General features: G+C 45.3%; 1 protein-coding gene across 4 annotated transcripts in view; it reads left to right on the plus strand.

The window, feature by feature from the left end:
• Positions 1-12,451, plus strand: part of LOC106568380 (unconventional myosin-XVIIIb) — a 60,298-nt gene that overhangs the window by 445 nt on the left and 47,402 nt on the right. For 2 of the 4 annotated variants that reach the window (XM_045692220.1, XM_045692218.1), the window contains exons 2-12: positions 3,887-4,037; positions 5,155-5,292; positions 5,559-6,026; positions 6,457-6,520; positions 9,351-9,463; positions 9,616-9,783; positions 9,872-10,082; positions 10,268-10,410; positions 10,586-10,686; positions 11,134-11,197; positions 11,328-11,472. In XM_045692220.1, coding sequence (XP_045548176.1) covers positions 3,999-4,037; positions 5,155-5,292; positions 5,559-6,026; positions 6,457-6,520; positions 9,351-9,463; positions 9,616-9,783; positions 9,872-10,082; positions 10,268-10,410; positions 10,586-10,686; positions 11,134-11,197; positions 11,328-11,472 — 1,654 coding nt within the window. In that variant the 5' untranslated portion in view covers positions 3,887-3,998. Of the gene's footprint in view, positions 1-3,886; positions 4,042-5,154; positions 5,293-5,558; positions 6,027-6,456; positions 6,521-9,350; positions 9,464-9,615; positions 9,784-9,871; positions 10,083-10,267; positions 10,411-10,585; positions 10,687-11,133; positions 11,198-11,327; positions 11,473-12,451 lie in introns of those variants that run through there. The other 2 variants (XM_045692224.1, XM_045692221.1) reach the window with 2 other exon arrangements.

A 12,451-nucleotide genomic window follows, 5' to 3' on the forward strand; every position in this document is an offset into this window, starting at 1 on the left:
GGGTAGTGGAAAGTGGAGAGGGTAGGGGTAGGGTAGAGGGGTAGAGGAGAGGGCAGGGTAGAGGGGTAGAGGAGAGGCTAGGGTAGGGGATAGAGTAGAGGACAAGGTAGAGGGGTAGAGGAGAGGACAGGGTAGAGGGGTAGAGGAGAGGACAAGGTAGAGGGGTAGAGGAGAGGGGTAGAGGAGAGGACAAGGTAGAGGGGTAGAGGAGAGGACAGGGTAGAGGGGTAGAGGAGAGGACATGGTAGAGGAGTAGAGGAGAGGACAGGGTAGAGGGGTAGAGGAGAGGGGTCGAGGAGAGGACAAGGTAGAGGGGTAGAGGAGAGGGTAGGGTAGAGGGGTAGAGGAGAGGACAAGGTAGAGTGGTAGAGGAGAGGACAGGGTAGAGGGGTAGAGGAGAGGACAAGGTAGAGGGGTAGAGGAGAGGACAGGGTAGAGGGGTAGAGAGGAGGACAGGGTAGAGGGGTAGAGGAGAGGACAAGGTAGAGGGGTAGAGGAGAGGACAAGGTAGAGGGGTAGAGGAGAGGACAGGGTAGAGGGGTAGAGAGGAGGACAGGGTAGAGGGGTAGAGGAGAGGACAGGGTAGAGGGGTAGAGAGGAGGACAGGGTAGAGGGGTAGAGGAGAGGACAAGGTAGAGGGGTAGAGGAGAGGACAAGGTAGAGGGGTAGAGGAGAGGACAGGGTAGAGGGGTAGAGGAGAGGACAGGGTAGAGGGGTAGAGGAGAGGACAGGGTAGAGGGCCTGGTGTACAGTAGCTGCCTGAAAGTGTGACTGCTGTTAAAGGCAGAATATAACACTTCCCCATATAGGATGTGTTATCTCATGTTTTATCAAGTTGACAGGGTTGTCACTATTGATTTGGTGGATCACAAGAAAATTGGAGTCGCTTCAGGTGGGAGATAAAAGTTTGGAAAGCTTCGGAATTGAGCCACTGTTCGCGGGATCATGCCATGGACACAGCATGATGGCTGAACAGATCTGACACAGTTAAAACGGTTGCTTACATATCACCCAGAAATGTGTTGTGGTGAATCAACAGGTGAACACTGAAGTATAAATATCTATTAAGATGGCGGTCTGGATGTCATACTCACAGACATCATCACCCTCAGAGATGAGTTGACGTAGGCTTCATTGGTGTTGTGTTGATCAGAGACTGTCCACAACAGGTCTGCCTGCCAGTCTGTGTCATACTCCTAAACCAACCAGCCACAGTCTTTCTGACCTTGGATATACTGTACTTGCAATACCCAATATTTTCATAAAATCTTAAAGCCTTTTCTCCCTCCTCACACACACCACCTGAACTGCCCTTCACCCAACTGACATCCTCTGTCTGTCTGTCTGTCTGTCTGTCTGTCTGTCTGTCTGTCTGTCTGTCTGTCTGTCTGTCTGTCTGTCTGTCTGTCTGTCTGTCTGTCTGTCTGTCTGTCTGTCTGTCTGTCTGTCTGTCTGTCTGTCTGTCTGTCTGTCTGTCTGTCTGTCTGTCTGTCTGTCTGTCTGTCTGTAAGGGCCAGGGCCCAGATTCACAAAACACTTCTTACGCAAAAACTTAAGAAGCTTCCTAAGAAAAAAAAAAGCAAGAAGATAAGATCGTTTTTAATTGTAATTCCTCAACAATATCTTTAGATTTAATAATTTTCTTACAAACTGCAAATAACTTCAAAAAAATGTTTTTAAAATGTGTGTTGCTAGGCAACCGTTTTAGCTAGCTATCTAGCTAGCAATGGCAATCATGTTAGCATATTTCCTACTGAGATTACTGTTCTAAACATGTTTTTGGGTTTAAAATAATCAATACTGAAACTTTCAGTTGAAGTTTGTGAGTGAATTAAACATGTTCAATTGCTTTCGTGAGCGTATTCTCTCACTACCCTGAGTTTAAGACAAGGGTTTAGCTATCTTGGAATTAAGGACATTTCCAATAACTTAATTTTCAATAATCACATTTCTTTTAAACTTTTTGCTTAATTATGGAGAAACATAAGAAGTGCAATATAATTTCCAATAACCTTTTTGAGTAGTAGGAACTTTGCTTAATGTTATTCTTAAGTCTATAGTTAAGAACAAAATGGCAGTTAAGAAGAAATTTCTTTGAAAGAAGGTTTTGTGAAACTGGGCCCAGGGGAGTAGAGGTCAGGGGTGTATGTGTCTGAGAAGTCCAATGGATCGGACAGCTGAGTCAGGCAGAAACCAGAGGAAAGGAGAGCTGTACACGAGACCCAGGTGGGGAGTGTTGGTGAGGGAAGAAACAGTAGTTTGTGAGAGGTTGTGCAGTTGTCTAGATATGTGAGAGTGCTTGTGTGCGTATGACTTCACTAGAAAGAGTGATATTTCTGAGAGACAGCTGATTTGTGTGTGGCTGGCGTTGAGTGATCTGCCACCTGTCATGTATTCCACCACACCGTGAGGTGTTTCATCATGTGTTGTCAGCAGTGGTTACTACATGTCATCAGAAAACATGGTGCACCATAACACGTGATTCTGAACTTACTGTTTGAGAAACACTGCTCAACATACACTACACCTGCTCGTCAAACATCTCATTCTGAAATGATGGGCATTAATATGGAGTTGGTCCCCCCTTTGCTGCTATAACAGCCTCCACTCTTCTGGGAAGGTTTTCCACTTGATGTTGGAACATTGATGCAGGGATTAGCTTCCATTCAACCACAAGAGCATTAGTGAAGTCGAGCTATGATGATGGGCGATTAGGCCTGGCTCGCAGTCAGTGTTCCAATTCATCCCAAAGGTGTTTGATGGGGTTGAGGTCAGGGCTCTGTGCAGGCCAGTAAAGTTCTTCCACACCGATCTCAACAATTCATTTCTGTATGGACTTCACTTTGTGCACGGGGGTATTGTCATGCTGAAACAGGAAAGGGCCTTCCCCAAACTGTTGCCACAAAGTTGGAAGAACAGAATTGTCTAGAATGTACGCTGTTGCGTTAAGATTTCCCTTCATTGGAACTAAGGGGCCCCAACCATGAAAAACACCCCCAGACCATTATTCCTCCTCCACCAAACTTTACAGTTGACACTATGCATTCAGGCAGGTAGAGTTCTCTTGGCATGCGCCAAACCCAGATTCGTCCGTCGGACTGCCAGATGGTGAACAGTTCTTGTGCTGACGTTGCTTCCAGAGGCAGTTTGGAACTCGGTAGTGAGTGTTGCAACTGAGGACAGACATTTCCACTTCATAATAACAGCACTTACAGTTGACTGGGGCAGCTCTAGCTGGGCAGAAATTTTACGAACTGACTTGTTGGAAATGTGACATCCTATGACGGTGCCACGTTGAAAGTCACTGAGGTCTTCAGTAAGGCCATTCTACTGCCAATGTTGGGAGATTGCATGGCTGTGTGCTCGATTGTGTACACTTGTCAGTAACAGGTGTGGCTGAAATAGCCGAATCCACTAATTTGAAGGGGTTTCCACATACTTTTGTATATAAAGTGTATCTTTCAATGTATACTTTATCCATCTCCATCTCTCTCTCCATCTTCCCTCTGTCTTCGCTTGCCTGTTTCTCTCCATCCCTATACTTGTAGAAAAAAGGGTTCCAAAAGGGTTTTTCGGCTGTCCGCATAATAACCCTTATTTGGTCCAGGTAGAATCCTTTTGGGTTCCATGTTGAACCCTTTGTGGAAAGGGTTCTACATGGAACCGACAAGGGTTCTACCTGGAACTAAAAGGTTTCTACCTGGAAACAAAAGGGTTCTGCAAAAGGTTCTGCTATGTGAACAGCCAAAGAACCATTTTAGGTTGTAGGTATAAAACAAAAATTGAAGAGTGAATTTCCCTCTTTCTTCTCTGCCTATCTTTCTCCCTCTCTATTTTTTCCTTTCTCCATCCCTCTTTCTCTCATTCTTGTTTCTCTCCATCTCAGGTTCACAGTGTCACCGTTTATGTGTTGTCCCACCCCCACTCTGACATCACATCACGCTGACCTCTGACTGTTTGACCCCTCACCCCTGACTCCTCCCCCAGCAGCCGTTGCCATGGCGCTTTCCTCACGCTTAAAGCTCTGGGAGCAGAAGGGAGGTGCAGAGATGATGTGGCATGAGGCATTTGTGTCCTAGAATAGTCTGGAATGGTCTTTACTCTGTTTGTGTTCTAGTTGTGTGTTCTAGTGAGTCATGTTGAAGATGTTTGTAGTCTAGAATTATCAGCCTGTGTGTTCTGGATTTGTTGTTCTATGTGTGGACTACCATATGTCCCACACCCTGCTTTGCATCTCCCATCTGCAAATACAACCACTCCTGTGTGTACCTACAGTAACCAGAGCATCACACACACCCCTACCTCCTTCACTCCCTCAGTCACTCCCTCACTCCCTCACTCACTCACTCACTCACTCACTCACTCACTCACTCACTCACTCACTCACTCACTCACTCACTCACTCACTCACTCACTCACTCACTCACTCACTCACTCACTCACTCACTCACTCACTCACTCACTCACTCAATAATTGAATTCACTCTATTACCAATCCCGATGTCATTCTTATGTCTCTATATGTCAGCATTATGGACCAGTAACATCTTTAGACCACGTCTGAGCAGAGGACAGGAGAGAGAGGAGAGCTATCTTACTGACCTTTCTGTCCTCCTGTCTCCACAGTAACATCAGGTTAAATCTAATCAGACCATTACCTCTGGTGGTATTGAATGACTAGTCATTCACTAGTTGTTAAGTAGTTACACACCGTTGATATAATCTGTGTCAGTAATTCACACCTGTTTGTGGCCAAGAGGAAACTCTGTGAACTCAACTGATCTGCAGTCCTCAAAGTAGATGATATTTGCTGTTCCACAGTAGCATGTGTTTGTGTGTGTGTGTGCGTGCGTGCGTGCATGCGTGCGTGTGTGTGAGCTATCCTGCTATCACAGTATATAGCTGTTGAGCCTGTGCTGAGCATAGACTGCATTGCATCTATTTCTAACAGTATATCTGACTCTGCATGGAAGCATTGGTCTGTGGCCCTGTTCAAATTACATCAACTGTCAAATATAGGTTCAAATACATACTGTGAAAATACATCCTCTTTTCTACAAGGATGAAAGGATGAATGTGTACATTTGTATTTGAACAAGGCCTGTGTCTGTCATATCAGTCTTACCCTCTCCATCCCTCCATTCCACTCTACAGATAAAGGAGAAGAAGGAAGAGCCCACCTCTCCTCCGCCTCCTCTGTCAGCCCTACCAGGAGGCTTCCTCAAACAGCTGGTCAGGGAGACAGAGAAGGAGACCAAACAAAAAGAACCTGAGGTCAAAGAAGAGAAGGCGGTAAGAGAGAGAGAGATGAAGGGGTGAAAGAGAGTGGAATTGAAGGAGGGGGATGGAGAGAGTGAGGGAGGGAAAGTACAGATTAAAGAGGAGAAGATAGAAAGGGATGGAGGGAAGGGTCGGGTTAGAACGCGAGAGAGACAATTGGAAAAGAATAACCTGTTTTTTCAGAGGGTCGACAGCAAGTCAGCCAATGGTGAAGTAAAGGCAGGAGGGTGCTATGTGTTTTTACTTACCGGGGTGGCGTCCATCTTGTTTCTTTCCAGCCCAGTAAACTGAGTGACAACCTGGTGCAGCAGTTCCTCCTCCCAGACCAGACTCCACCAATCCTGGAAGCTGAGATGGCCCTACGAAATGAGCATTTGGTCAATGGAGAGCGAGGCCGCCACTCCAACCAATCAGATCTCAAGACCTCCTCGTCCCGGCAAATAATTTCCCCCGAAATCAAGAGCCCACCCATGGGGGACACAGCCAAAAAGGAAGTGACCTCAGAGCCACAGAAACAGGAAATGACAACAGAGCAGCTGAAGCAAAAACAAGAAGTTACATCAGAGCTGCAGGGGCAGGAAGTGAAGTCAGGGAAAGAGAAGGTGACAAATGATGCCAATAAGCCAAAGATGGAAGGAAAGAAAGAGAAGCAGAAAGAGGAGAAGAAAGAGGGAGTGATAGAAGAGAGACTGGAGCCTGAGGGGCAACAAGCAGACACTACCTTAACACAACACAAGAGGAAAGAGGTATGATGTCACGTGGACCTATCATAGGATATCTACTGTGCATACCATACACACACACACACACACACACACACACACACACACACACACACACACACACACACACACACACACACACACACACACACACACACACACACACACACACACACACACACTCCCTTACATACTTGCTCCACTGGGGCGTCGCAAAATGAACACGTCAAGCCTCTCGCAGAGCGGTGCTGCTTACTCCCGGGTTACATTGAAAACAATGTAGCAGACACACACATGCGCACTGACAGACACACACAGACACACACTGGAACCTCGACTTACTCACAGAACACACACACACTGCATGCCGTAGAATACACATAGGATTTTGCATCTCTCACTTTCTTTCTCCCCTTTCTTTCTCTTTCTCTCTCTCTCTCTCTCTCTCTCTCAGGTGAGGGATGTGTGGTATGAGATTGGCACTGTGTGGTACGTCCACAAGGAGGGCTTCTCCCTAGGTAAGTGGTGGTAATGTAGTGTAATGGTGATGCAGTGTGGTAGACTGCTGTGTGTTCTGAGGTATTGGGTTGCATTGGTTGTGTATTAATAGTACCTTGCTTTACCACTGTCCTCCTGTATCCAACCCTTCATACTGCGGGAGACATCTTGACAGCTACTAGTATCCTGACGTACTATACCAATAGTATTTGATGTACTATAGCAGTATTTTGATGTACTCTACTGTAGTTTACTGTAGAATATCTTGCCACTCAGCATTAATCCTATTAGTTTTTCATATGCCCACATATACACACACGCATATACTGATACACACACACACTCACACACTCACACTGGTGATCAAAGATTAGGGATGCATATCAAAGTTTAAGCCCCTGGTACATAAACCCTGCCTGATAATCCCTGTGTAGCTGTGCTGTGGGAGTAATACTGAGAATATTACTGAGAATACAGACTAGAGCCACAACCAGGAAACTCACTAAGACCTCATCTCTCTCCACAAAAACAACAATAAATCCTGTTGGGACAAATCTACAGTGCTTACTGTAGTGTTAACGGTATTTACTGTAGAAGACTGCATCCCTTTTACTACCTAGGTTTCCATCCAATTTGCAACCAATTTTCACACGAATATAATAAAATCTTACTAAGAAAATATGCGCATTTTCCCACCAGATTCTGTTTCCATCAAAATTGACTTGTTGCGGATTAAAGGCTGTGCGTGGTGACGTAGTGCACCTAAAAAACACTTTTGCGCTAAAGTTATCATGTACTGAATAAAAAACATGAATTCATTCTGTTTCCATAGCATTTTCCACTCAATCAATGGTTTTTCACACAAACTGTTTCAAAAAATGGCAAACTTGCTCAGTCTGGTTTTGCTCATGTTCTCTAGACAACAGTTTGCTGATTAAGATGACAGGTTATATGTTGAGATGGATAAGAGCAAGATCATTCTTATTTGTTAATTGGCAGCTAAGTGAATCATCGTCATGTCACTAGCATACAAATGAAGACCCTCGATATTTATTGGAAAGGAGCATCAAGCTCATCACTGTGCACTTTCACCACCCTGTGAAGTTCGTCATATAACTTATTTCATCTATAGCCTAATAAACTGTGCATGCTTTTTGAAGTTGTAGTAAGAGGACAACACAACATGCACTACATGACCAAAAGTATGTGGACACCTGACGTCGAACATCTCATTCCAAAATCATGGAGTTGGTCCCCCCTTTGCTTCTATATCAACCTCCACTCTTCTGGGAAGGCATTCCACTAGATGTTGGAACATTGCTGCGGGGACTTGCTTCCATTCAGCTACAAGAGCATTAGTGAGGCCTGGCCCGCAGTCGGTGTTCCAATTCATCCCAACGGTGTTCGATAGGATGGAGGTCAGGGCTCTGTGCAGGCCAGTCAAGTTCTTCCACACCGATCTCGACAAAGCATTTCTGTATGGACCTCGCTTGGTGCACGGGGGCTGAAACAGGAAAGGGCCTTCCCCAAACTGTTGCTGCAAAGTTGGAAGCACAGAATCGTCTAGAATGTCATTCTATCTATGCTGTAGCATTAAGATTTCCCTTCACTGTAACTCAGTGGTGGAAAAAGTACCCAATTGTCATACTTGAGTAAAAGTAAAGATACCTTAATAGAAAATTACTCAAGTAAAAGTGAAATATACTTAAGTATCAAAAGTAAATGTATTTGCTAAAATATACTTAAGTATCAAAAGTATAAATCATTTCAAATTCCTTATATTAAGCAAACCAGACTGTGCCATTTTCATTTTATATATATTTTTTATTTTTTACGGATAGCCAGGGGAACACTCCAACACACAGACATAATGAAGCATGTGTTTAGTGAGTCCGCCAGATCAGATGCTGTAGGGATGACCAGGGATGTTCTCTTGATACGTGTGTGAATTAGACAATTTTCCTGTTCTGCTAAGCATTTGGGAGCTTTTGGGTGTCAGGGAAAATATACAGAGTAAAAAGTATTTTCTTTAGGAATGTAGTGAAATAAAAGCTGTCAAAAATAAAAATAGCAAAGTAAAATACAGATAACCCAAAAAACGACTTAAGTAGTACTCAAGTATTTTTACTTAGTTACAGCAGTGTTGTAAAGTATGTGGCACTCGCGGTCGCGTTCTGTGAGCTTGTGTGGCCTACCACTTCGCGGCTGAGCCATTGTTGCTCCTAGACATTTCCACTTCACAATAACAGCACTTACAGTTGACTGGGGCAACTCTAGCAGGGCAGAAATTTGACGAACTGACTTGTTGGAAAGGTGGCATCTTATTACGATGGCATCCTATGACAATAAGACCATTCTACTGCCAATGTTTGTCTATGGAGATTACATGGCGGTGTGCTCGATTTTACACATCTGTCAGCAACGGGTGTGGCTTAAATAGACAAATCCACTAATTTGAAGGTGTCCGCATACTTTTGTAGTGTTTCTTTCCATGTGTGACTTCAAATTTACCTCCATATGATGGTTATTCTATCAACAATTGGGCAAGAAATCATTTCCAACTGCAATTTTTCCATAATTAATTTTACAGACACTAAAAGATCCCACAAAGTCAAACAAACAAATTGTCTGTCGAAATTTCTGAAATTGTTCCAACACTTCCTGTTTCCATCACAGCTTTCGTGCTTTTTTTTAATACAGTGTAGCCTTACTTGCCAAAAATCTGTGGATGGAAACATGGTTAATGATAAACATCAAAGTCATCTTTTAGTGACTAATGGATTTGTCCTGAGACTTCCCATTAGTAGGTTTATACTGAGCTTTCTGTGATTGGTGGGTTCTGTGTTCCAGCCACTCAGCTGAAGCCAGACGAGGGAACCCCAGATCTCCCAGCAGGCCTAGTGAGAGTCAGAATGGAGACAGATGGAACACTGCATGATGTCATGGAGCACGACATCCACAAGGTAGTCTCTCTCTCTCCCCTGACTTCCTCAGTCTTTCCTTTACCCTCTCTCTATTTTTCCTCTCTCTCGATCCCTCTCTCACATGGTCTTTCTCTCTACAATATCTCTAATTTCTGACATCTCTCTCTCTGTCCCTCTCTTTTTCTCTCCAGTTGAATCCCTCTGAGTTGGACCTGTGTGAAGACTTGAGTGATCTGCAGAGTGTGAATGAGTGTGGAGCACTCCACACGTTAACCAGTCGAGCTAAAGCCAGCCTGCCTCTCACACACGCAGGACCCAACCTGATCAACTTCTGGCCTCCGCTGAACCAACACGGCAAGGTGAGCACACACACACACACACACGTTCTTTTCATGTAGTTCCATTGAAACCAGATGATAATTGAATATTGATGTCTCCTCTCCCTAGACCCCTCGCTCCCGTCGTGGGGACAGTGTTTGGGACGCTCCCCCTGCCCTGGCCGCTCTAGTCAGGCGTGTTTATGTCTCCATGGTGAGCACCCGCAGGGACCAGAGTGTGTGTGCGGTGGGACGCAGCGGCACAGGCAAGACCACCTCCTGCCAAGCCTTCACACACACACTCCTCAAACAGGCTGGCACTGCCGGAGACAGCATCAGTGGTTAGTACCTGTGTGTTCCTGCGTGCATGCGGAATGTCATGTGATATAAAGTATTTGTGTATAATGTATATGTGTGTTGGAGTGTTGGAGGAAATAGCACATTGTGTATAATGTTATCTCTCCGTGTGTGTGTGTGTGTGTGTGTGTGTGTGTGTGTGTGTGTGTGTGTGTGTGTGTGTGTCCAGTGGAGCGTATCCAGGCAGTGTTCACAGTCCTGAGGTCGTTTGGGTGTGTGAGCTCTCAGCACAGTGATGCCTCTTCTCGCTTCGCCATGGTTCTCTCTCTGGACTTCAACCATGCTGGACTGGCCTCTGCCGGACACCTACAGGTACACACACACACATATAAGCACAGACACACACACACAGGCACGCACGCACACACAAACACAAACATGCACACACACAAATTGTTGCCCAATATCAAAGTGTATTTCTTATACTGCTATGTACAATATCATTGTCTCAATGCCTGATCATTTCTTCCTCTCTCCTCTCCTCCAGACTATGATGTTAGAGAAGTGGAGGGTGTGTCAGAAGATGGAGGGAGAGAGTAACTTCCTGGTCTTCTCCCAAATGCTGGCTGGACTCAGTACAGAGATGAGGTACACACACACACACACACACACACACACACACACACACACACACACACACACCACTCACTCACTCACTCACTCACTCACTCACTCACTCACTCACTCACCACTCACTCACTCACCACTCACTCACCACTCACTCACTCACTCACTCACTCACTCACTCACTCACTCACCACTCACTCACTCACTCACTCACTCACTCACCACTCACTCACTCACTCACTCACCACTCACTCACTCACTCACTCACTCACTCACTCACTCACCACTCACCACTCACTCACCACTCACTCACTCACTCACTCACTCACTCACTCACTCACTCACTCACTCACTCACTCACTCACTCACTCACTCACTCACTCACTCACTCACTCACTCACTCACTCACTCACTCACTCACTCACTCACTCACTCACTCTTACATGACTTCCTGTCTCCTCCTGATAGGACGGAGCTGCAGATGCACCAATTCCCAGAGGCCAACTGTTTTGGAATAGTCCCTCCCACCAAGGTAACCAGGAAATGTTGCTAACCTTTGTGTTTTTTGGCCATATTGCTTACTTACCTCACATACATACTAATAGGCCCTGCTTCCTACCATCTGTGTCCTCCTCCCTCCTTTCCTTCCATCCCTCCATCAGGTGGAAGAAAAGCAGCGTGCATCAGTGGCCTTCACCAAGCTGCTGGTTGCCATGGAAACGCTGGGCTTCTCGGCCAATGAGCAACGAGCAATATGGCATGTCCTGGCAGGGTTGTACCATCTGGGAGCAGCGGGGGCATGTAAAGGTATAGAGTTTATACGATAGACTGTACCATCATCTCTCTCTCCATACCATATACTACAGTGCCTTCGGAAAGTATTCAGACCCCTTGAACTTTTCCACATTTTGCAAGGTCACAGCCTTATTCGAAAATTTATTAAATTGTTTTTTCCCCTCATCAATCAACATACAATACCCCATAATGACAAAGCAAAAGCAGTTTTTTTTTAAAATGTTTGCAAATGTATTAAAAACTAAAAACTGAAATATCACATTTACATAAGTATTCAGACCCTTTACTCAGTACTTTGTTGAAGCACCTTTGGCAGTGATTACAGCCTCGAGTCTTCTTGGGTATGACACTGCAAGCATGGCACACCTTGGCACAGCTATTTTCAGGTCTCTCCAGAGACGGGTTCAAGTCCGGGCTCTGGCTGGGCCACTCAAGGACATTCAGAGGACATTCAGAGGACACTCAAGGACATTCAAAAACTCCAAGCGGGTTGTCATGTGCCTTTTACTGAGGAGTGGCTTCCGTCTGGCCACTCTACCATAAAGGCCTGATTGGTAGAGTGATGCAGAGATGGTTGTCATTCTGGAAGGTTCTCCCATCTCCACAGAGGAACTCTGGAGCTCTGTCAGAGTGACTATAGGGTTCTTGGTCACCTCCCTGAGCAAGGCCCTTCTCCCCCGATTATTCAGTTTGGCTGAGTGGCCAGCTCTAGGAAGTCTTGGTGGTTTCAAACTTCTTCCATTTAAGAATGATGGAGACCACTGTGTTCTTGGGGACCTTCAATGCTGCATAATTTGTTTTGGTACCCTTCCCCAGATCTGTGCCATGACACAGTCCTGTCTCGAAGCTCTATGGACAATTGCTTCGACCTCATGGCTTGGTTTTTGTTCTGACATGCTCTGTCAACTGTGGGATGTTATACAGACAGGTGTGTGCCTTTCCAAATCATGTCCAATCAATTGAATTTACCACAGGTGGACTCCAATCAAGT

Source organism: Salmo salar, chromosome ssa01 (genome assembly GCF_905237065.1).
Source record: "Salmo salar chromosome ssa01, Ssal_v3.1, whole genome shotgun sequence".
NCBI classification, from domain to species: domain Eukaryota; kingdom Metazoa; phylum Chordata; class Actinopteri; order Salmoniformes; family Salmonidae; genus Salmo; species Salmo salar.